Source organism: Podarcis tiliguerta (assembly GCF_965153285.1).
Source record: "Podarcis tiliguerta genome assembly, chromosome: 13".
Classification (NCBI taxonomy): domain Eukaryota; kingdom Metazoa; phylum Chordata; class Lepidosauria; order Squamata; family Lacertidae; genus Podarcis; species Podarcis tiliguerta.
This window is the reverse complement of record NC_139546.1, coordinates 41,323,951-41,347,507: the sequence shown is the minus strand read 5'-3', so window position 1 is coordinate 41,347,507 and position 23,557 is coordinate 41,323,951. Positions and strand designations below refer to the sequence as shown.

Here is a 23,557-nt window from a genome sequence, read left to right as displayed (position 1 = left end):
CTTGGTGTGGCTGTGATGGCAAAACATTTTTACTCAGATTAATTGTCAGAATTAAAGATTTGAAGAAAGCAAGGGGGGGGGGGAGACAGAGCATGTCCTTCATAAACCTTTTAGTCCTCAGTGCTTATATTTTGTGACTGTTTTTATGTCCAGTTTTTAAAGGATTTCTACAGACCTATCCTATGAAATTTCCACTAGAGTGGGGCAGGATGTACATTAACACAGCCAAATGCAGAAAAATAAGATGGGATTAGAAAGGGTGAAATTGTTTATCTGTAGTGTGAAAAAGTTGTGAGAAACAACATCAGAGCAGAATAGTACAGTGCCGAGGCCTAAGAATAAGAGATACAGAGTTGAAACTGAGCAGAGGAAAAGATGCAGTAGATCTGGGATTGGTGAATATGGGGGACTCAGTATGTTGAAACAGGGCAAGTAGTGGAGATTTTCGAAGACAAGAGTGCCTGGCGTGCTCTGGTCCATGGGGTCACGAAGAGTTGGACACGACTGAACGACTAAACAACAACAGTGGAGATTTTCAGGCAATAGTAATGAGAAATGGGCACCTGCACAGCCTATGTGATCTGGGGTGCAATTTTGGGCCCTGGATTGGGCCAGCTGAGGGGTAAACAGCCATGCCCTATATGCATCCTCAGAGCAAACTGGGGGCAGGACTAATATTTAAATGTTGTTTTAAAAATGCTGATAAAGCTTGGAGGCAGGCAAGGAAAGGAGATAACCATCTCCTTCCCACATTCCGACTGATAGCAGAGGATGGTTAAATCCAGTTGGTTGGTAGCCTACAGAGGATTCTGGGTGCTTCTTTTCATGTATACATACAAATTGCTCTTCTAGATATTATAACCAGTGACACAGAATTTGATTTCTTTAGCATTTTCTTCTTATTAGGTGATCCCTATTGTTCAGCTCAGGCTTCAGCAAAATAATGTAACATTTTGGACAAAAGATGCAACCCAACAACCCACCACTGGAGGCTAAGATAGAGAAGATCTCCACAGCCACCATGTATTTCCCCTTTGTGCTCATGTAGGAAGAAACAAAGGATAACCAAACACTGCAAAAAACCAGCATGCTGAAAGTGATGAACTTGGCTTCGTTGAAACTGTCAGGTAATTTCCGGGCAAGGAAAGCCACAGTGAAACTGACCAAAGCTAGGAAGCCCATGTAGCCCAAGACACAGTAAAAGAAGGTCACCGTCCCCTCATTGCACTCCAGTACAATTTCTTCAGCCACTGACTTCATGTCAAGATTAGGGAATGGAGGAGAGATCACCAGCCACAGAGTGCAGATGAGTGCTTGGATAAGGGAGCAAGAGAGGACAATAGAGTTTGCCAGTCCCTTTCCCACCCACTTCCTCATCCTGGATCCTGGTTTTGTGGCCATGAAAGCCAGAACCACAGTGATGGTTTTTGCCAGCACACAAGAAACAGCCACTGAGAAGATGATGCCAAAAGCAGTTTGTCGGAGGAGACACATCACTTTGTCAGGATATCCGATGAATAGTATTGCGGAAAGGAAGCAAAGCAAGAGGGAGATGAGCAGAGCGTAGGTGAGGTCCCGGTTGTTGGCTTTCACAATGGGAGTGTCCCTGTGCTTCACAAATATTTCTAATACCAGTGCTGTAATGAAAGCAAAGGAAAGAGCAGAGCAGGCTAAGCTGAGGCCCAGAGGTTCTTCAAAGGACAAGAAAGTTGCATGCTTGGGGATACATATAGTCTTATTTGTGTTTGGATACTTTTCATCTTCACATTCATAGCAGTCATTCATATCTGAGGAAAAAAAACATAGTTCTTAATCCCAAAAATATGAGCAACATGCCACTACTTGAAAATACATAATTAAAATGATTTAAAAAGTGTACAAGGAGTTTCAAACAATAAAGACTAAAATGATGGAACCATGCCCTTCTCACCTATCCTATGTAGAATACTGACTGAGGCAAAATGCAAGAGGGAGGACCACAAAGACCCTTCCTGATCTACAATCAGAAGCCAACTCAGATTTTCCTGTCACTGTTCTGGTTGCTCACACCTATTTATTCCTTCATTAATGAGTGATTGTGTAATTGAGACTTTGTAAATTTCTTCATTAGATAACCTAATCAACACCTTTCAACTGTTTTCTGGTTTTAAGTATTTCACACTTCTCCAAACATTACCGCACAATTCTCTGAAGTTTAAGGGCATCAAAATACATGTTTCAATACGTTACCAGAAAGAAAATGCACATTCAAACATTATTAGTAAGGAAAAATATATATGCCTAAACAGATTTTGATAGAAAATGTAGGATTAAGTATGAAATAAATCAAACAAATTATGGGCAAAATTATGTGAAAGTAACAATGTCTTGAAATAGATTCAGCCATCTCTAGCCAAAGTGTTAAAACAGATTTCAAAAACTGCTGTAGAAGAAGATATCACATTTATGGAGAAATACTATGGCAAGAGGATGGAGTAAAACAAGCCTGGAATAAATTAAGACGGCATAAACTGCACCAGATCCAAAATCCATTCTAAAGCAGGGATGCCGTTGGTTGAGCCAGCCAAAGGCTATCGGAGAGAAAACAAGCTTTTAAAATAGTATTGGGGTTACACCACCCTTTTCACCCCCTCCACCCCATTACACCCCTGTGACACTCCCCTTTCAAGGTTTCTATCAATTTAAGAAGCATTGGACTCAGCTCAGCCTGGATGAAGGAGATACGTTGGCATATTTGCAGCTGTTATAGAAACCTCCTGGCTCATCTGTAAATGTCCAACCTGGTGGATCTTGCTATAGGATTCTTCCTTAATAACAGCATTCAACACCCACAATCACAAATTATGACATACACACTTTCATTAGGTCCCTCTTCAGCTAAATTTATCAATATTTGATAAGTTGTAAAAAGGAACTTTGGTGATTGCATTTTTTTATATATATTCATGTTTTCAATTAAAGGCAACAAGCAATATCTATATGCATTCAATTTCTTACCCTCCTGGTCTGAAATCTTCCCTTCTGGACATGGGATGCAATCGTAGCAGCAAAATGCTTCCCCCTCCTTCACCTTCCTGCAAAAACCAGGGCGGCAGCTCTCAGTACATACAGACTTAGGCTGTGTCTAATACACAAATAAAAGACAGATATATAAATATAAGAACTGGACTCAAAGAAAAGCTAAAAGGGGAAGTTAAGCTATTCCTTAAAAGGAATTTGCAAAAGAACAACAACATTCATTTCAGAAATTCACTTACTAGCCTGTTTCAATTCCATTTTGAAACATTTCCTGACATCTCCCATTGACTCATAGTGGAAACGCCAATAAATTATTGGTTTTTTTGCAGTTTATACAGTAAAGTTTTTAATATGCTCTATAGTAAGGATCCCGTCTTCCACAGTGACATTAACGGGTTGTGGTGGTGTCCCTTAATGCAAATTAAGCTTCAGAGTTATACACCTGCTATTCTAAATCCTTGAAACACAGCATGCATAATCTACCTTGTGAGATGTACAAATGTGTCAAAACTTTATAGTAATTTTGTAAAAGGAGCCACAGTTTAGAAAGTGCTGAAAATTGAAACATGGACACTTTTTTGGCTGAAATACAGTGGTACCTCGGGTTAAGAACTGAATTCGTTCTGGAGGTCCGTTCTTAACCTGAAACTGTTCTTAACCTGAAGCACCACTTTAGCTAATGGGGCCTCCTGCTGCCGCTGCGCCGCTGTTGCATGATTTCTGTTCTCATCCTGAAGCAAAGTTCTTAACCCAAGGTACTATTTCTGGGTTAGGTAAAGGTAAAGGTACCCCTGCCCATACGGGCCAGTCTTGACAGACTCTAGGGTTGTGCGCTCATCTCACTCTATAGGCCGGGAGCCAGCGCTGTCCGCAGACACTTCCGGGTCACATGGGCAGCATGACGAAGCTGCTCCGGCAAACCAGCACCAGAGCAGCACACGGAAACGCTGTTTACCTTCCCGCTATAAAGCGGTACCTATTTATCTACTTGCACTTAAGGGTGCTTTCGAACTGCTAGGTGGGCAGGAGCTGGGACTGAACGACGGGAGCTCACCCCGCTGTGGGGATTTGAACCGCTGACCATGCGATCGGCAAGTCCTAGGCGCTGAGGTTTTACCCACAGCACCACCCGCGTCCCACAATTACTGGGTTAGCGGAGCCTGTAACCTGAAGCGCCTGTAACCTGAAGTGTCTGTAACCCGAGGTACCCCTGTATTTATAACTGCAAGCCACAAGACTTAACTAGCCAGTCAAAGCCATTACCTTGACAAAGGAACTATTTCAACAATCTTCCCTTCACCCCTCAAGGATACAGGATCCCAGGATTGCAAGGGGAACCAGGGTTTCATCCAGAATGATTCTCCGAGCTCAAAACAATATATTCAGTATCACCAAAATCTATCTTCAAGTTTTCAGTCCTTATATTCACTTTCAGTTAAACAAGAACCAGTATACAGGCTATGAATTCAGCTTATAACATTAATTCTATATCTATAATACAATTTTATGAAGACTGAAAAATGTACAATGAAAATCTTTTTGTATGTTATGTTCAAGTCTTCAAAGTCACAAATGGCTGATGTTCACATCCTACCTGGTTAAACCAATGGTGCCATTTTATGGCTCCCTCATTGATGGTCAACGCTTGCTGTGGAGGAGCCAGGGAATCCACCCCTCCTACCTTCACTCTCTGAAAGGATTGGTTGGAGGAAACAATCCAATTGGTAATATCAAATCCAGCTAGTATCTCCCCATTCTTGTCCAAGGAAATCTTATCCCCAGCGCTGTTGTTAAATGAGATACGCCTCAGAAAATGATGGAACTGGATTGAAAGAGAAAGAGAAAGTATAGAAAAGGCAAAGGACAATCAGCAAAGTTCAGCAAAGGACAATCATGATGTTCACTTTCATGGCAGGTTTCCAAATATACTCCTTGAAGGAAAGCAGTTTTCTTTTTATATTTTTATTTATATATATAGAAAGATTTTGGAAGTTCATTTTGAATTACAGATTCTTAACATCTTAACATCTCCCGCAGCAAATGCCCACACAGCCATAAAAACTTTATTAACAGAAAGTGGGTGCTCTGTTTGTTTTGTTATCTAAAATATATCATTTTCTCTATATGCAATGCTATGTGATATATTACTCCTTTTATGCACCAACTTCAGAGGTAAATGGGGAATCGGCCCCATGCTCGTATAAAGGTTGGTGTAAATCATAGCTGTCAACGTTTCCCTTTTTTAAAGGGAAATTCCCTTATTCTGAACACGATTCCTCGCAAGAAAAGGGAAAAGGTGACAGCTATGCTGTAAATAGTTGAAGAAACAGGTTGAGGAAGGAATGGTGATGAAAGCAACGTCTAGAGTTTGGCTATATCATGCTTGGATAGAATTCATTTTCTTTTGTTCTCTTTCAGTATTGCTACTTTAAGTTCAAGCAGCATAAAAGAAAAAATTTAAAAGATTTAAAACAATTAAAATTAGCAGTAAAATGAAAAGAGATTAAAATCCATCAAGACCCATGTCTCTGGGTAGACTTGCCTAAACAAAAAAGTTTTAAGCAGGTGCCTAAATGAATACAGTGAAGTTGTCTGTCTGATGTCAATAGGCAGGGAAGTCTAGAAGCTCTATTTGCATTTCAAGAGACATAAAGCAACTATCTCATGGCCAAAGGGCAGTGAATTGAGGAAGTGGCTTTGGGCAGCTGGGGAAGATTTCAAGGGCATTGCTGCACCCACATTGGTGACTCCTGCAGTGGTTACATAGCAAAGTGACAATTACCAAAGTGATAGATAGAAAAGGCAAACAGAACATGTTTTGAACCTCTTTCAGGAAGGGTGTGCAGCCCATTACCTGCCACAGGGGTTGTTTGTCAAACTTCATTCCTCCATTGATCATTACTGGTCTGTGTTTGACTTGGGGTGTAGACATGGCATGTAAAGCATGGGCCACAGCATAGATAGCATTGTAGATGTTGTAGCTGTGGCTGGTCATGCTCATTTCAAAGAAAGGACCAGGAAGATTCTCCAGCTTCTCTTGCCCAGTGCAAATATCTCCCTTCACACTGCCAACCACTCGATTTGGAAATACACAGCCAAATGCCTGTTGCCAGAAGTCCAAGATGAAGCCATCTCCTTTTGGGTTGGAAGGGGTTTTGCTCTGGACAAATTGATGAAATCCTGGTGGGTCATTTGAGTGAGTTGTGAATGAGAGAACCCCATGGAGTATTTCTGTATCCCAAGTCTGTTGATAGACAAAAGAAGTGAGCTCTACCTGGGCTGTCATGATCCACACTTTACCTTTTGGCTTATTTGAACTTTGTTCCAGTTCTGATAGGTAAGGATACCATCTAAAAAAGGCCACAGCATATGATTCTCCATAAAACAAGACTACATTGGCTTTGCTATCATTTATTTTGTCATGTATTTTTGCCCCGAGTTTAAACATATCATTAATTTCAGTGACATAAGTAAATTTGTGACTTCTTTCTATGAAGGCAAAACAAATGCCATTCTGGGAATAAAGTGGGACCACAGTTTGCACAAATCTTTCTGCATTCTCATCATAGAAAGTCAGGATCCCAATCCAAATCCACTTAAAATGCAGAAGCAAAGACAGGATTCCCTTATACTCCTGGGTTTCCTTGGGCGTCATCTGGTAGAAGAAAAGGCCTGGAGTTTTATCATTCATCACTGGAGCAGGGCCATATATGAGCTAAATGTATTTGTGAGAGTAGGAGAAAGAGACAGAAGCAACAGTAATATATTAGACTTGTGTATTATGAGCACCACTGGGGCAATTATAAATTGGGCCTTCCAATCCTCACCATTTCACCTGTGCATGCTATTTTTGCTAAGCCAAGCGACACTTACCTGCCAGTTAGCTGTCATCATATATCAGGGACATCTGAATCAATAACTTATGTGTTATCAAGACTTTATTTCTTAGCTTGGATCTGCCATTAGCATGGCCTACCTGATTATGTGAAATGTGCACTTTGGTTTATCCAAATCTATCTGGATGTGTTAAATTCCCATAACTTGACAGAGAGATACATATCTCACCTGTGGAACCTTATAGATATCCAAGATTGTTGCCACATGAAGGGAAATTTGGGAGTCCAGTCCCCCAATGATGGCTATCAAGTTTTTCTTGATGTCACAGATGTAGTTGGGGACAAATGTTTCCAGTGTGGATATGAGTAACATTGTGGCATAAAAGGTCCATTTGGCATTGAAATAGCTGTCATAGATGCGGAAGCCTAAAGTGACATTGGGTAAGAGCTGAGGGTTTTTGTTGATCTCCTTCACTGCAAATTGCAAGGCCAGGATGTGCTGGTAATTCTTTGGCACCACTCTAAAAAGATATTTTCATTTTCTATCAGAAGGGCATGTAACACTTTGTAAATTTATCATAACTAAGTTCTACGTCATCCTGATTAGTATTCTTTATTATTTCCTTCATTTTTTTTGCAGGGCAGGAAACTCTTGAACAGATATCACTACAAGTGATCCTACTCCTTGCCTACAATGGCAGAAAGGAGATGTAGGGGACAATTCTATGGGAGGGGAGTGCAGACTTTAAAATGTCCCTGATCTATATTTTTAATTCTGGTTTCATAATCTGTATAGAAGTCCTTCCCTTATTTCATTCTCTCGAGGCCCTGAAGCAAAACTGATGCAATTATTTCCACAACAATATTACATGTCTTCATATCATACCTGAATGTTTAATTCAGTGGGGGAAAATAGTGGAGAGCCTCCTGACCACATTTCTCATACCACACATTTCCTTCCATCCAAACAGTAGTTCTGCTTCTAGGACAATGGTGGAGAACTGTGGCCCACCTGATGTTGTTGTACTACTATGTACATTATTATTGATGGAACTGATAGAGTCCAACAACCACTGCAGGACCACAGTTTAACTATCACTCCTCTAAAACTGATCTCTCCAGGGTCCAAAGAAGGAATCAAAATACAGAAGAGAAATTATCCAGTTCTTACTTTAGCTCTTCAAGCAATGTTGGTAGGGGTTTTTGGGTGAAGGCTATTGAACTGGAGATGATGATGCTGTGAGAGGCTATGCCACCAATGATGAGATCTCCTTCCTGATGATACTGATGAAGTGGAGTGTGAGGATCATGGATGTGGCATTTAACAATGAGAGGTTTGCATATAGCATTAGGAAATAGAATCAGCAGCAAGACCAATAATCCCACCATCCTTGGTACAATTTTTCCCTATACACTAAGATGCCCCTATGAGTATGACAGCTTTTGTGACTGAAGTAGTCTGACCTAATTGGCCTTTTAGTCTGCTTATATGTCTGAAATGCAGACTGTGAAAACTGGAAAGAAAAAGGTGATGACACTGATGGATCCTTGCTGGTTTCTGATTCCCAAGTCTAGCTATGATGACTGGAGGTGATATATTTTTTTATCAGGTTTCTCCAACCTTGTATCCTTCAGATGTTTTTGACTACAATTCACAGCATTCAAAGCTGGCTAAAGGTGATGGGGTTGTAATCCCAAACAGTCCAAGGGCACCAAGCTTTTAAAGTCTCCATTATAGTACCTTTCACAGACTTTCTCATTAGCTTCAAAAGTGTACTGTGCAAATCCATGAGCTGCTTTGATCAGCGGGAACATTAATTACAGTTCTTTTCATAATTAAAGGGAAGATAGTCACTTGTGTGTCTTTCTTAACAGAAGTTTTCATTTCCTCTTAGTTGCATGTCGTTTTGCCTAACAATAATAAAGAAGAAGGAAGAAATGCTGGAAATACAATCCTTTGGTCCCAAGAGAGGGAGGAAAGGGACATGTTTATCATAGCACTGGCCTCTTGAAATTATGACCACAACTTTATTGAATTCAGGTGTAGGAACCTTGGCCTGGGCCTTGGAAGTTTCCCCTCTCATACCCAACAGGGGCTGAGGACGTGCAGAGCTGTCAGGTTGTGGGAGGGGACTGTAAAGCATTAACTAACGCAGCATGCCCTCCCACTTCACTAAAGCTGGGAGTTTGACCTATATACCACTGCTCTAGGGCCAGTGACTCCCACCATCAACCCTTTAATGGGCCCTGCAAATGCCGCTGCATGAGGGTGCATCAATATGCTGCCCCCGACTCACAGATAGACTATAGAATACCAACCAAGGCCTAAAACCGCCACCCGAGACCCCAACTGGGGTCTCCCCACCAAGATACCTACAGCTGAACACCCTCTCCTACCAAGAAGGACTAGACCCTGCCACTCACCAATCCCTGAGGCCCTGGCACACATTGCTCAAACAAAGTCTGTTGCAATGGGGGGTCAAATGTACTATATCCACCAAAAAACAGCTCAGAATTGCCACTTGAATGAAGACACCGCCAATTTGGTGCCTCGTGTCATGCATCGCCCTTTAATTATTTGCACTGTAAAACTTATACGAAGTTTAGTGGCCCCTCTCCAGCACTGGTGCGGGAGGAGTTCAAACCATAGGATGGTCATTGCCAAGCATAGGGCATACGCTATCTAGGTCCACCTTCGCAGATCTGCGCAGCATGGGCACCAGCGCATCCCAACACTTGCATCGTTGCCCCATCCAATGTATGTGGACCTTGGGGTGGATGTCAAGCTTAGGTCCCCACATATGCGAGGCAACGAGGATCGTGGCCCAGTGAGAGATGCTATGCCCCACAACCCAGACTTCTATGCAGGGCACACCTGCAACAAAAATCAAAGGGCAAGGCGTCTGGTGTCTGTGCTGCCTTGGGTGCCAGTTCGTGGAACCGCTCCATCACCGCTTTATTGTCCACCAGAAACAAACCCTGGAATTTCTGGAATGGTTTTCCCAGATGCGAAGTGCAACGGCTTTTGATGGGGTGGTGGTGTTTTTTTTTCTAGAAACAGGCAAACGGGAACACGAAAGCGGCAGTCTTTGTGAAATCCTGCCTCCCTGTTGGGATAAGCTTCCCACAGGGACAGCATGGCGGCAAGAGAAACAGGGGAGGGGGCTAGGGAGGAAAAGGGGGTTATTTCTGCATGGCGCCTCTTGAGTGTTGGGCTCCTGCCTTCGACACTCCTTGGGCCACTTCTGGATCCTTCAGTCCATTTTTGCCTCCTGTGGTGTGAAAGCTGCGAAAAGAGGGCCTTGCCCGAGAACATTTAGTCTGGGGATGCGAGCCACTGCAGTGCTCACACAATGGGAAAACGGCACCTGTCCCGTGTACAGGAACTGTTGTTAAACTCCCAACACTCCACACGAGGCACTATCCTATTAATTAAGAGACAGCAACCAGCAACCTACGTATGTGCAATAAGTTAGCAGCAAGAATTGCACCCCCAAAGCCAAATGTATAAACAGTAGGCCAAGGGTGGAAGGGAAGGGACTGCCCTGGCGCTGGGAGGAGACCCCAGTGAGCCCTCCGAATAAAAAACAACAACACACCCTCACAAGCAGTGCCAGTTGTAGAAGGCCTAAGCAGGCTGCCAAGCAGCCCAGAAGTAGGCCGTGTGGCCCCAATTTGTACCTGATACTGGGGGGAAATGGCTGTAGCCACAGGAGGCCTAAGAAGGCCTGAAGCCAGAGGCGGGGGGGGGGGGGGCAGAAGGCTGCCCTGTGGCTCAGTAAAAGGCTGCACCGTGCCTGTAGGTCCGATCCTGCCGCCGGATGAAGGGCTGTTTTAAGATATATGGTTTATTTACACATATACTGTATACTACCTGAGCCTACGATGGAGGGGTTCACAGCATTAACACCCCTAAAAAGCCTATTTTTTCTCTTAGCTTTAGTTTTGGATTAAAAAAAGACATCAAACATTGCTCTCTGACACTTTCTCCAGCTTGCTGATTTATTTCTAGGTCACATATCTGCAAACTAAACCCAGGCTTTGTCCTTCCAACCAACTGAAGGAAGGGCCCAACCATTTCCTGTCTCGCACAGAGCGCCCTTTCCTTTGTTCTCCTAATGGCCCATCACGAAGGCAATCACCTCTACACAGGAAGGTAGCCTGGCTTATATTTTAACACTTGCTGGATACAGGAATTAGAAGGAATTCACATGCAGCCTTCCCCTTTATTTAATTTCCTTCCTATTAACAGACCTCTATTATTATGTACTGAAGTTCTCACCCTGGGCCAGCAGGGGGATACTGTAGATAGTTATGCAAATGAAGGATCGAAAGTGACGTTCAGTGATTGGATAGTTTGTATGCAAATGAAGGATCGAAAGTGACGTTCAGTGATTGCATAGTTTTAGAAAGTTGCTAGAGTTACGTTGTTCTGGAGCTCTATATAAGCAGCCTGACTGAGCTCTTCAGTTCAGTTCTGTTCCAGCTTACAAATAAAGAGCTGCTTTGGAAGAATTGCTGTGTCATCTGATATGTTCACCCACAACTTAACACCTATCATTCAATTCAGGCCTCCACATCATAATGTAGTCCAGATGTACCAATATGGAATGGAGGGAAGGAGGGAGGGAGAGGATACATACTTAATAGCAGTAAGATTTTTGGCTATGCTATTATTTTGATGCCCAGGGAGTGTAAGTTGATTCATGTACACATAATTTACCCATGGATCTCTAAAAACATGTATGAGAGGCGGATCTCTTTTGTGAGTCAAACATATGGGGTCCTGAAAATGTGCCTAAACAGTTTTTAACCCAGAAAATCACAACACAGACAATTTCAAAAGCAAACTTTTATTAAACATTGGGTGCTGGAAAATGAGGTTTCAGCCACTACATTATGATCAATGCAATATAGTACTTTTATTAGTGAATTTTAATTCTAATATTCAAATTCATTCATACTCCTTAATCTGAAGAGACAAGAGTTGTTTCAAAGTGGAAAAGAAAGTGGTGAAACATAACCCTTAGTTACAGAAGCCCCCATGTTGTGAACCATTCCTGGGGAATCCCACAGGATCACTAGGAGGGGGCCCCTCTTCCTGCCCATTGCCACCAAGGATCCAGCCCAAAGCTCCTTCTCAGTACTCTTCATGAACGCCTGTTTTGTTCTCTTAAAACAGCAATGGCAGCCACCTGAGAGGTGCCAGAACTGAGTTTCGGTGAGTTCTGGCTGGAAAAAAAAGCTCAGCCTCTTCTTTCACTTGCGTTAGTATCCTGCCAACTTACCACCAAATCTAGCACATCAGCAACCAACCCACAAGGCCTTTATGAGTGGCTGCCTTAATTGGTTGCAATTAAGTATACAGGCGGCGAGCATTTTGTTTGTGCCTGATGGACCTGTGACTACCAATACACGCATCATTTTTGGCCCTGAAAGGGTGTGGAACAGGGGCAGAACAGGTTTACGTGAGACTACTGATTCATGTAATGACCCGGAAAACATACTCCACACAAACGGATAATTGCTGGTATTCCATCTCACCTGTACACATTTATTATTTCACCACTAAAAATGCAACAACACAGAAGCATTTATCCAGGATCTGACTACAGAGAGGCAGGCAACCTGAAAATTCAAACAAAAGCTTCCCATTCCCCCCCCCCTTCTTCGTGCAATTCTCCAGTTTTATCTTTTGTTTCTTCTCTTTTTATTATTATTTGCTTTTTGAACATATTGTGAAGACGCAGTTGCATGTTCAGACCCAGAGACCTCCCCCCTAAATAAACACACAATTGACTCAAATTTTACTTTTGTTTTTTTGCAGAATTTAGGCCACAGCTTTATTGATTACAGAAAAGTGAGTGGTTGCATAGGCTCTGGTTCGACTAGCTCCCTGCACCCTTGCAGAGCTTCATCATAGGTCAGCCAAGGGTGAACACCTGAGGTAGGTGAAAAGCCCAGGAACAGACTCTGTTCACTCCCCAGATGCTCCCCTGGACTCAGGCACAGGCACAACACCCTCTCCGGGGTTGACCAAACCAAGTTGAGTCCCTGGATTCCTTTAAAGGAATACCCTTCACATAGGGATGGCGATCACCTGAACCAGTGCCTATCTGCAACCTTACAAGTTGGGATGATTTGCTGCGTGGCAAGCGAAACCCAAATGGCAAGAGCCAATCAGCCAAGTGGGGGAAATTCCTGCCGTGCCCCTGTCCCAACGACAAACGACACACAACGGCATAGCAAGGTCACTCGCAAAATGTCCTAAAGCAGGGAGAGGTGGGCGGGTGTTCCAATGAACGAGCTGAAAGAGAAAGCTCTGGGTCACGTGCATAGGTGTATATAGGTCCCTTGGGCCATTTAAACTGCACCCAGTTGGCCAGATTAAACCCAGCAATGAGGGACCTACCAATTGGGTGTTGCGGCTGTGAAATATACCCACCCACAACCAGGAGGTCGGTCTCCAGGTCTCACTGCACCTTTTTTAGGGAGCACATGATATATCATTATTGGACTAAAAACCATTGAAATCCAGCCAAACCCAGTGGAATCAGAAATAACTACATTTTGGGTGTTTGGCATATTTATTTCCCTTTAAATTAGTTGGCAATTTATTTCGCTCTTTCCCTTTCTTTAATATGGTCATGGAAATTGTCTATCTCTGCTGCTAAGGGCAGATTGTTATAATAATTTTTCCATAATGTTATATTTAATGAATATAAGCTCCCCCACCATCTTAAAGTGGTGTGTTGAGTCTTCCTTGGTGTTTGTGTGATGGCAAAACATTTTTACCTATCCTAAGAAATCTCCCCTGGAGTGGAGCAGGATGAACATTAACACAGCCACATGCAGAAAAATAAAATGGGATTAGACAGGGTAAGATCATCAATCTCCAGTGGGGAAAAGTTGCGGGAAAGAGCATCAGGGCAGAATTGTACAGTGCTGAGGCCTAAGAATGACAAATGCAGACTTCACAGTGAGCAGAGGAAAAGATACAGTGGATCTGGAATAGCTGAATATGGAAGATTGAGGAGGTTTCTGGGTGCTTCTTTTCAAGGATACATACAAATCCTTGAACTAGATATTATAGCCAATGACACAGACCTTTGATTTCTTCATCATTTTCTTCTTATTAGGTGTTCCCTATTGTTCAGCTCAGGCTTCAGCAAAATAATGTAACATTTTGGACAAAAGATGCAACCCAACAACCCACCACTGGAGGCTAAGATAGAGAAGATCTCCACAGCCACCATGTATTTCCCCTTTGTGCTCATGTAGGAAGGGACAAAGGATAACCAAACACTACAAAAAACCAGCATGCTGAAAGTGATGAACTTGGCTTCGTTGAAACTGTCAGGTAATTTCCGGGCAAGGAAGGCCACAGTGAAACTGACCAAAGCTAGGAAGCCCATGTAGCCCAAGACACAGTAAAAGAAGGTCACCGTCCCCTCATTGCACTCCAGTACAATTTCTTCAGCCACTGACTTCATGTCAAGATTAGGGAATGGAGGAGAGATCACCAGCCACAGAGTGCAGATGAGTGCTTGGATTAGGGAGCAGGAAAGGACAATAGAGTTTGCCAGTCCTTTCCCCACCCACTTCCTCATTCTGGATCCTGGTTTTGTGGCCATGAAAGCCAGAACCACAGTGATGGTTTTTGCCAGCACACAAGAAACAGCCACTGAGAAGATGATGCCAAAAGCAGTTTGTCGGAGGAGACACGTCACCTTGTCAGGATATCCGATGAACAGTAATGCAGAAAGGAAGCAAAGCAAGAGGGAGATGAGCAGAGCGTAGGTGAGGTCCCGGTTGTTGGCTTTCACAACAGGAGTGTCCCTGTGCTTCACAAATATTTCCAGTACCAGTGCTGTAATGAAAGCAAAGGAAAGAGCAGAACAGGCTAAGCTGAGGCCCAGAGGTTCTTCAAAGGACAAGAAAGTTGCATGCTTGGGAATACATATAGTCTTATTTGTGTTTGGATACTTTTCATCTTCACATTCATAGCAGTCATTCATGTCTGAGAAAAAAAAACATGGTTCTTAATCCCAAAAATATGAGCAACACACTACTACTTGGAAATACATAATTAAAATGTTTTAAAAAGTGTACAAGGAGTTTTAAACAATAAAGTCTAAAATGATGGAACCATGCCCTTCTCACCTATCTGATGTAGAATACTGACTGAGGCAAAATGCAAGAGGGAGGACCACAAAGACCCTTCCTGATCTCCAGCTAGAAGCCAACTCAAATTTTCCTGTCACTGTTCTGGTTGCTCACACTTACTTATTCCTTCATTAAGGAGTGATTGTGTAATTGAGACTTTGTAAATTTCTACATTGGGACGCGGGTGGCGCTGTGGGTTAAAGCCTCAGTGCCTAGGGCTTGCCGATCGAAAGGTCGGCGGTTCGAATCCCCGCGGCGGGGTGCGCTCCCGCTGTTTGGTCCCAGCGCCTGCCAACCTAGCAGTTCAAAAGCACTCTCGGGTGCAAGTAGATAAATAGGGACCGCTTACTAGCGGGAAGGTAAACGGCGTTTCCGTGTGTGGCTCTGGCTCGCCAGAGCAGCGATGTCACACTGGCCATGTGACCCGGAAGTGTCTTCGGACAGCGCTGGCCCCTGGCCTCTTGAGTGAGATGGGCGCACAACCCTAGAGTCTGTCAAGACTGGCCCGTACGGGCAGGGGTACCTTTACCTTTACCTAAATTTCTACATTAGATGACCTAATCAACAACTTTCAACTGTTTTCTGGATTTAAGTATTTCACACTTCTCCAAACATTACCACACAATTTTCTGAAGTTTAAGGGCATCAAAATACATGTTTCAATATGTAACCAGAAAGAAAATGCACACTCAAATATTATTTGTAAGGAAAAATACATATGCCTAAACACATTTTGATAGAAAATGGAGGATTAAGTATGAAATAAATCAAACAAATTATGGGCAAAATTATGTGAAAGTAACAAGGACTAGAAATATTCAGCCATCTCTAGCCAAAGTGTTAAAACAGATTTCAAGGACTGCTTTAGAAGAAGATATCACATTTATGGAGAAATACTATGGCAAGGGCACGCTGGTGGCACTGGGGTTAAACCACAGAGCCTAGGACTTGCCGATCAGAAGGTTGGCGGTTTGAATCCCTGTGACGGGGTGAGCTTCCGTTGCTCGGTCCCTGCTCCTGCCAACCTAGCAGTTCGAAAGCATGTCAAAGCACAAGTAGATAAATAAGTACCACTCCAGCAGGAAGGTAAACTGTGTTTCCTTGCACTGCTCTGGTTCACCAGAAGCAGCTTAGTCATGCTGGCCACATGACCTGGAAGCTGTACCCCGGCCAATAAAGGAAGATGAGCGCCACAACCCCAGTCGGCCATGAGTCAGGGGTCCCTTTACCTTTATTATTTTACTATGGCAAGAGAATGGCGTAAAGCAAGCCTGGAATAAATTAAGACGGCATAAACTGCACCAGATCCAAAATCCATTCTAAAGCAGGGATGCCGTTGGTTGAGCCAGCCAAAGGCTATCGGAGAGAAAACAAGCTTTTAAAATAGTATTGGGGTTACACCACCCTTTTCACCCCCTCCACCCCATTACACCCCTGTGACACTCCCCTTTCAAGGTTTCTATCAATTTAAGAAGCATTGGACTCAGCTCAGCCTGGATGAAGGAGATACGTTGGCATATTTGCAGCTGTTATAGAAACCTCCTGGCTCATCTGAAAATGTCCAACCTGGTGGATCTTGCTATAGGATTCTTCCTTAATAACAGCATTCAACATCGACAATCACAAATTATCACACACACACTTTCATCAGGTCCCTCTTCAGCTAAATTTATCAATATTTGATAAGTTGCAAAAAAGGAACTTTGGTGATTGAATTTTTATTTATATGCATGTTTTTGATTAAAGGTAACAAGCTATATCTATATACAGTAAATTTCTTACCCTCCTGGTCTGAAATCTTCCCTTCTGGACATGGGATGCAATCATAGCAGCAAAATGCTTCCCCCTCCTTCAGCTTCCTGCAAAAACCAGGGCGGCAACTCTCAGTACATACAGACTTAGGCTGTGTCTAAAACACAAATGAAAGAGAGAGATGTATAAAATAAGTAGACTCAAAGAAAAGCTAAAAGCGGAAGTTAAGCTCTTCCTTAAAAGGAATTTGCAAAAGAACAAAAACATTCATTTCAGAAATTCACTTACTAGTCTGTTTCAATTCCATTTTGAAACATTTCCTGACATTTCCCATTGACTCATAGTGGAAACTCCAATAAATTGTTTTTTTGCAGTTACTGTTGTATACAATAAAGTTTTTAATATCCTTTATAGTAAGGGTCCTTTCTTCCACAGTGACATTAAGGGGTTGTGGTGGTGTCCCTTAATGCAAATTAAGCTTCAGAGTTATACACCTACTATTCTAAATCCTTGAAACATGGCATGCATAATCTGCCTTGTAAGATGTACAAATGTGTCAAAACTTTATAGTAATTTTGTAAAAGGATCCACAGTTTAGAAAGTGCTGAAAATTGAAACATGGACACTTTTTTGATTGAAATATTTAGACCTGCAAGCCACAGGTCTTAACTAGCCAGTCAAAGCCATTACCTTGACAAAGGAACTATTTCAGCAAGCTTCCCTTTATCTGTTCTTCCCTCAAGGATACAGGATCCCAGGATTGCAAAGGGAACCAGGGTTTCATCCGGAGTGATTCTCCAAGCTCAAAACAATATATTCAATATCATCAAAATCTATCTTCAAGTTTTCAATCATTATATTCACTTTCAGTGAAACAAGAACCAGTACACAGGCTGTGCATAGCTTGTGCCATCTATAATCCAATTTTTTAAAGACTGAAAAATGTACAAGGAAATTATCTTTGTACGTTATGTTAAAGTGTTTTCATTCACAAATGGCTAATTGTAACATCCTACCTGGTTAAACCAATTGTGCCATTTTATGGCTCCCTCATTGATGGTCAAAGCTTGCTGTGGAGGAGCCAGGGAATCCACCCCTCCTACCTTCACTCTCTGAAAGGACTGGTTGGAGGAAACAATCCAATTGGTAATATCAAATCCAGCTAGTATCTCCCCATTCTGGTCCAAGGAAATCTTATCTCCAGCACTGTTGTTAAATTAGATACCCCTCAGAAAATGATGGAGCTAGATAGAAAAAGGAAGAGAAAGTATAGAAAAGGCTTCAATTCAGCAAGAGACAATCATGATGTTCACATGTCTCTGGGTAGACTTGCCTAAACAAAAACGTTTTAAGCAGGTGCCTAAATGAATAAAGTTAAGGTGTCTGTCTGATGTCAATAGGCAGGGAAATCTAGTAGGCTGAATTTGAACCTAGAAATGCAAGTTCCCATTTGCCACTATGTTCATTTCAAGAGACATAAAGCAACTACCTCATGGCCAAAGGGCAGTGAATTGAGGAAGTGGTTTGGGAGGCACCTGGAGAAGATTTCAAGGGCATTGCTACACCCACATTGGTGACTCCTGCTGTGGTTGCATAGCAAAGTGAAAATTACCAAAGTGATACATAGAAAAGGAAACAGAACATGTTTGAACCTCTTTCAGGAAGGGTGTTCAGCCCATTACCTGCCACAGATGTTGATTCTGAAACTTCATTCCTTCCCTGATCATTACTGGTCTGTGTTTGCCTTGGGATGTAGACATGGCATGTAAAGCATGGGCCACAGCATAGACAGCATTGTAGATGTTGTAGCTGTGGCTGGTCATGCTCATTTCAAAGAAAGGACCAGGAAGATTCTCCAGCTTCTCTTGCCCAGTGCAAATATCCCCCTTCACACTGCCAACCACTCGATTTGGAAATACACAGCCAAATGCCTGTTGCCAGAAGTCCAAAATGAAGCCATCTCCTTTTGGGTTGGAAGGGGTTTTGCTCTGGACAAATTGATGAAATCTTGGTGGGTCATTTGAGTGAGTTGTGAATGAGAGAACCCCATGGAGTATTTCTGTATCCCAAGTCCGTTGAAAGACAAAAGAAGTGAGCTCCATCTGGGCTGTCATAATCCACACTTTACCTTTTGGTGTATTTGAACTTTGTTCCAGTTCTGATAGGTAAGGCAACCATCTAAAATGTGCCAGAGCATTTGATTCTCCATAAGCCAACACTACATTGGCTTTGCTATCATTTATTTTGTCATGTATTTTTGCCCCCAGTTTAAACATATCATTCATTTCAGTGACATAAGTAGTTTTGTGACTTCTTTCTATGAATGCAAAACAGATGCCACTCTGGGAAAAAAGTGGAACCACAGTTTGCACAAATCTTTCTGCATTCTCATCATGGAAAGTAAGGATCCCAATCCATATCCACCGGAAATGCAGAAGCAAAGACAAGATCCCCTTATACTGGTGGTCTTCCTTGGGCACCATCTGGTAGAAGAAAAGGCCTGGGGTTTTATCATTCATCACTGGAGCAGGGCCATATATGAGCTAAATATAGTTGTGGTAGGAGGAGAAAGAGACAGAAGCAAGAATAACTTTTTTATATTAGATTTGTTTATTACAAGCACCACTGGGGCAATTTCCAATTGGTCCTTCTAATCCTCGCAATTTGGGTTGCCCATGCTATTTTTTAAGCCAAGCGATACTCATCTGCCAATCAGCTGTTATCATTTATCAGACATTGGCTAGGCCAAAAGGGATGTCTGAAGCAGTAATATATGTGCTATCAAGACATTGTTTTTTTAGCTTGGATCTGCCATTAGCATGGCCCACCTGATTATTTGAAATGTGTGTGTTTATTTATCAAAATATATCTAGAAGAAGAAGAAGCAGAGTTTGAATTTGATATCCCGCCTTTCACTCCCTTTAAGGAGTCTCAAAGCGGCTAACATTCTCCTTTCCCTTCCTCCCCCACAACAAACACTCTGTGAGGTGAGTGGAGCTGAGAGACTTCAACGAAGTGTGACTAGCCCAAGGTCACCCAGCAGCTGCATGTGGAGGAGCGGAGACGCGAACCCGGTTCCCCAGATTACGAGTCTACCACTCTTAACCACTACACAACACTGGCTCTAGATGTGTTAAATTCTCATAACTTGACAGAGAGAGATATATATTACCTGTGGAACCTTATAGATATCCAAGATTGTTGCCACATGAAGGGAAGTTTGGGAGTCCAGTCCCCCAATGATGGCTATCAAGTTTTTCTTGATGTCACAGATGTAGTTGGGAACAAATGTTTCCAGTGTGGATATGAGCAACATTGTGGCATGAGAGGTCCATTTGGCATTGAAATAGCTGTCATAGATGCGGAAGCCTAAAGTGACATTGGGTAAGAGCTGAGGGTTTTCGTTGATCTCCTTCACTGCAAATTGCAAGGCCAGGATGTGCTGGTAATTCTTAGGCACCACTCTGAAAAGAGAGTTTCATTTTCCATCAGAAGGGCATGTAACACTTTGTAAATTTATCACAACACGGTTCTACATCATCCTCATTAGTATTATAGTTTACTGCATTTTTTAAACTTTTTATTTAAGGGGAAGAAATTCCCTTTAAAATGTCCCTGATACATATTTTTTGATGCTGGCTTCATCATCTGTGTAGAAGTACTACCCTTATTTCATTGCCTTGGAGCCCTGAAGCAAAAGTGATGCTGTTATTTTCACAACAATATTACATGTCTTCATATCATACCTGAATGTTTAAATCAGTGGGGGAAGTGGCATTTTCTTCAAATTCATGGAGATCCTCCTGATCACATTTCTTCCACATCACAACTGTTTTGACCCAAACAGTAGTTCTGCCTCTAGGTCAAGGTGGAGCTCTGTGGCCCCTTAATGTTGTTGTACTACTATGTCCATTAGTATTGATGGAACTGATGGAGTCCAACAACCACTGCAGGACCAAAGTTTAGCCACTCTTCCTCTAAAACTGATTGCTCCAGTGTCGAAAGAATGAATCAAAATGCAGAAGAGAAATTATTTAGTTCTTACTCTATCTCTTCAAGCAATGTTGGTGGTGGTTTTTCAGTGAAGTCTATTGCAATGGAGATGATGCTGCTGTGAGAGGCTATGCCACCAATGATGAGGTCTCCTTCCTGGTGATACTGATGAAGTGGAGTGTGTGGATCATGGATGTGGCATTTAAAAATGGGAGATTTGCATATTTCATGAGGAAGTAGAATCAGCAGCAAGATCAACAATGCCACCATCATTGGTACAATTTTTCCATATAAACAAAAATCTCCCTAGTAATTTTACTTCTTTTGAGATGGAAGTAATTTCATCCAATTGGCCTTTTATCCTGCTCATATGTCTGAAATCTGGAAAAAAATAAAGTACTGATTGCACTGATTTAACCTTGCTGATGGTTTCTGATTCCTAAGTCTAGCCGTGATCGCTGGACCTTATATATTTTTATCAGGTTTCTCCAACCTTGTATCTTTTAGATGTTTTCGACTACAATTCACATCATTCAAAGCTGCCTGCCTGTGATGAAATTGTGATCCAAAACAGTTCAAGAGCACCAGGCTTAAAGGCTCAATTATTGTACTCTTCATAGACTTCCTCATTTGCTTGGATAGTGTACTGTGCAAGTTCATGAGGTGGTTAGACAAGGGGGAACTTTAATTATAGTTCTTTTGATAATTAATGGGAAGATAGTCACTTGTGTATGTTTGTTAACAGAAGTTTTCGTTTTCTCTTGGCTGCAACCCTTTGGTCTCAAAAGAGGGATGAAATTAACATGTTTGATCATAGCACTGGCCTCTTGAAATTCTTACCTGGAAGGAAGAAAACTAATGAGCGGGGGGAGCCTTCCATTACTTACATTATGTTCAATGTTCACATGAAAGGAAAAAAATTGCATTAGTTGGTTTCCTTGTCTTGCCCACGGATGGGAGAAATGCACCACATTTTATGCTGGGGAAGCTAAAATGAGGCATGGGCAATATCTTTGCCAACACGGAAAGACATTTCTAATTCGTTGGCAGTGCTCAATATAACCTTTTGTTATTATGGCATCTCACTTTCCTTATCTCATTTTCTCACATCTTTCCATGCCAAAATTTAAACAGTTGTGCCAGGACTACATTATTATTTTTCCCTTTTATTTTCTTTGTGCTTAACAAATGGAAGTATAATATAATATAATATTATAATATAATATAATATAATATAATATAATATAATATAATAATATAATATAATATAATAATATAATAATTACAATACAATACAATACAATACAATACAATACAATACAATACAATACAATATAATGGCTGACATACTTATTCAATCTCTAAGTGGTGTGGGATTCCTAGGTCTTCATATGCTCAGCCAGGCTTTGTGTTTCCTTTTGGAATGAGGCACAGCAGAGACTGTGGCGTTTTTAGGATATGTGGTTTATTTGCACATATATACAACCTGAGCCAACAATGGAGGAGTTCACAGCATTAACACCCCTTAAAGGTCTAGTTTTTCTTATAGTTTAGCCTTGGATTCAAACAGACATCAAACATTGCTCAGTGCGTCTTTCTCTTGCTTGCTGCTTTATTTCTAGGTCACATCACTCCAAACTCTCAACTCTAAACCCGGGCTTTGTCTTTCCAACCAGTTGAGGGAGGGGCCCCAACCATTTCCTCTCCCACATAGAGGCCCCTTTCCTTTGTTCTCCTAATGGCCCATCATCCAGGCAGTCACCTCAACACAGGAAGGTAGCCTGGCTTATATTTTAACACTTGCTGAATCCAGGGGTTAGAAGCATCTGACATGCAGCCTGCTTTCCCCTTGTTCCAGCCCAAATTCATAACTGCATATAAAGTGATATAATACTAAAACCCAAAATACACAACAGCAAAAATGAGAAATAGAAGAATATGAGTTGTCCATGTACGATGAGTGATTTTATATCATTAGAAAGAGTAATGTTTGAAGGTAGCAGATTCTTGTATAGGAATTTAATTTCATTAGATATATTACAATGTGACCCCAACACTCTCCAAGAGGGATCCTACTTTCATGCATGAAGGTATCTCCAACTCACTTGGGATGTCTTTTCCTAATGGGCTCCCAGATCTTTCTCTGTCTCTCATTGATAACTGCTGCTCAGTTCCTTTTCCTGCTCTTCCAGCTTCATCAGCACATTTGATCAGCAAGTTTGGTCTCATACAATGACACCACCCTCTAAATTTTTCATTTAGACAATGTGACAGTGTGATGGATGTACAAAAATTACTGGGCTATAAACCGTAGTAAAGAGATACTCTTGTGCATTCTTCAAGACTTCCATCTAATTAAGAAATCCCTATTGTTCCATTCAGGTTTGAAAAAAATAATGTATTCCAGATATACCAATATGGAAGGGAGGGAGGGAGGGAGGGAGGGAGGGAGGGGGAGGATTCTCAGTTAATATCAAGAAGATTTCTGGCTATGCTATTATCCAGATGCTCAGGAAGCTTTGGGAGATGCATGTACATATAATTGACCATGAACCTCTAAAAATATATACGTATGTGAGGTGGATCTGTTTTGTGCGTCAGACCTATGCTGCCCTGAAAATGTGCCTAAACAGTTCTAACCCCTAGAAATTCAAAACACAGACAATCTAAGAAGCAAACTTTTATTACAGTTGGGTGTGGGGAAATGAGGTTTTAGCCACTATGTTATAATAAATGGAATGCAATACTTTCATGGGTGCATTTTAATCCTAATATTCTAATACATTCATACT

The 23,557-nt window shown here is 41.9% G+C and overlaps 1 protein-coding gene across 1 annotated transcript; it reads right to left on the bottom strand.

Annotated features, from left to right (window-relative positions):
• Positions 1-885: 885 nt before the first annotated feature.
• On the bottom strand, positions 886-21,035 carry LOC310662247 (vomeronasal type-2 receptor 26-like; the record flags this gene model as incomplete). The annotated part of the gene is made up of 9 exons (XM_083409020.1): positions 886-1,787; positions 2,998-3,124; positions 4,613-4,840; positions 5,873-6,733; positions 7,084-7,375; positions 8,026-8,138; positions 18,455-18,703; positions 19,945-20,236; positions 20,818-21,035. 9 exons carry the CDS (start codon positions 21,033-21,035, stop codon positions 886-888), a joined length of 3,282 nt encoding a protein of 1,093 aa, XP_083265146.1.
• Positions 21,036-23,557: the final 2,522 nt, after the last annotated feature.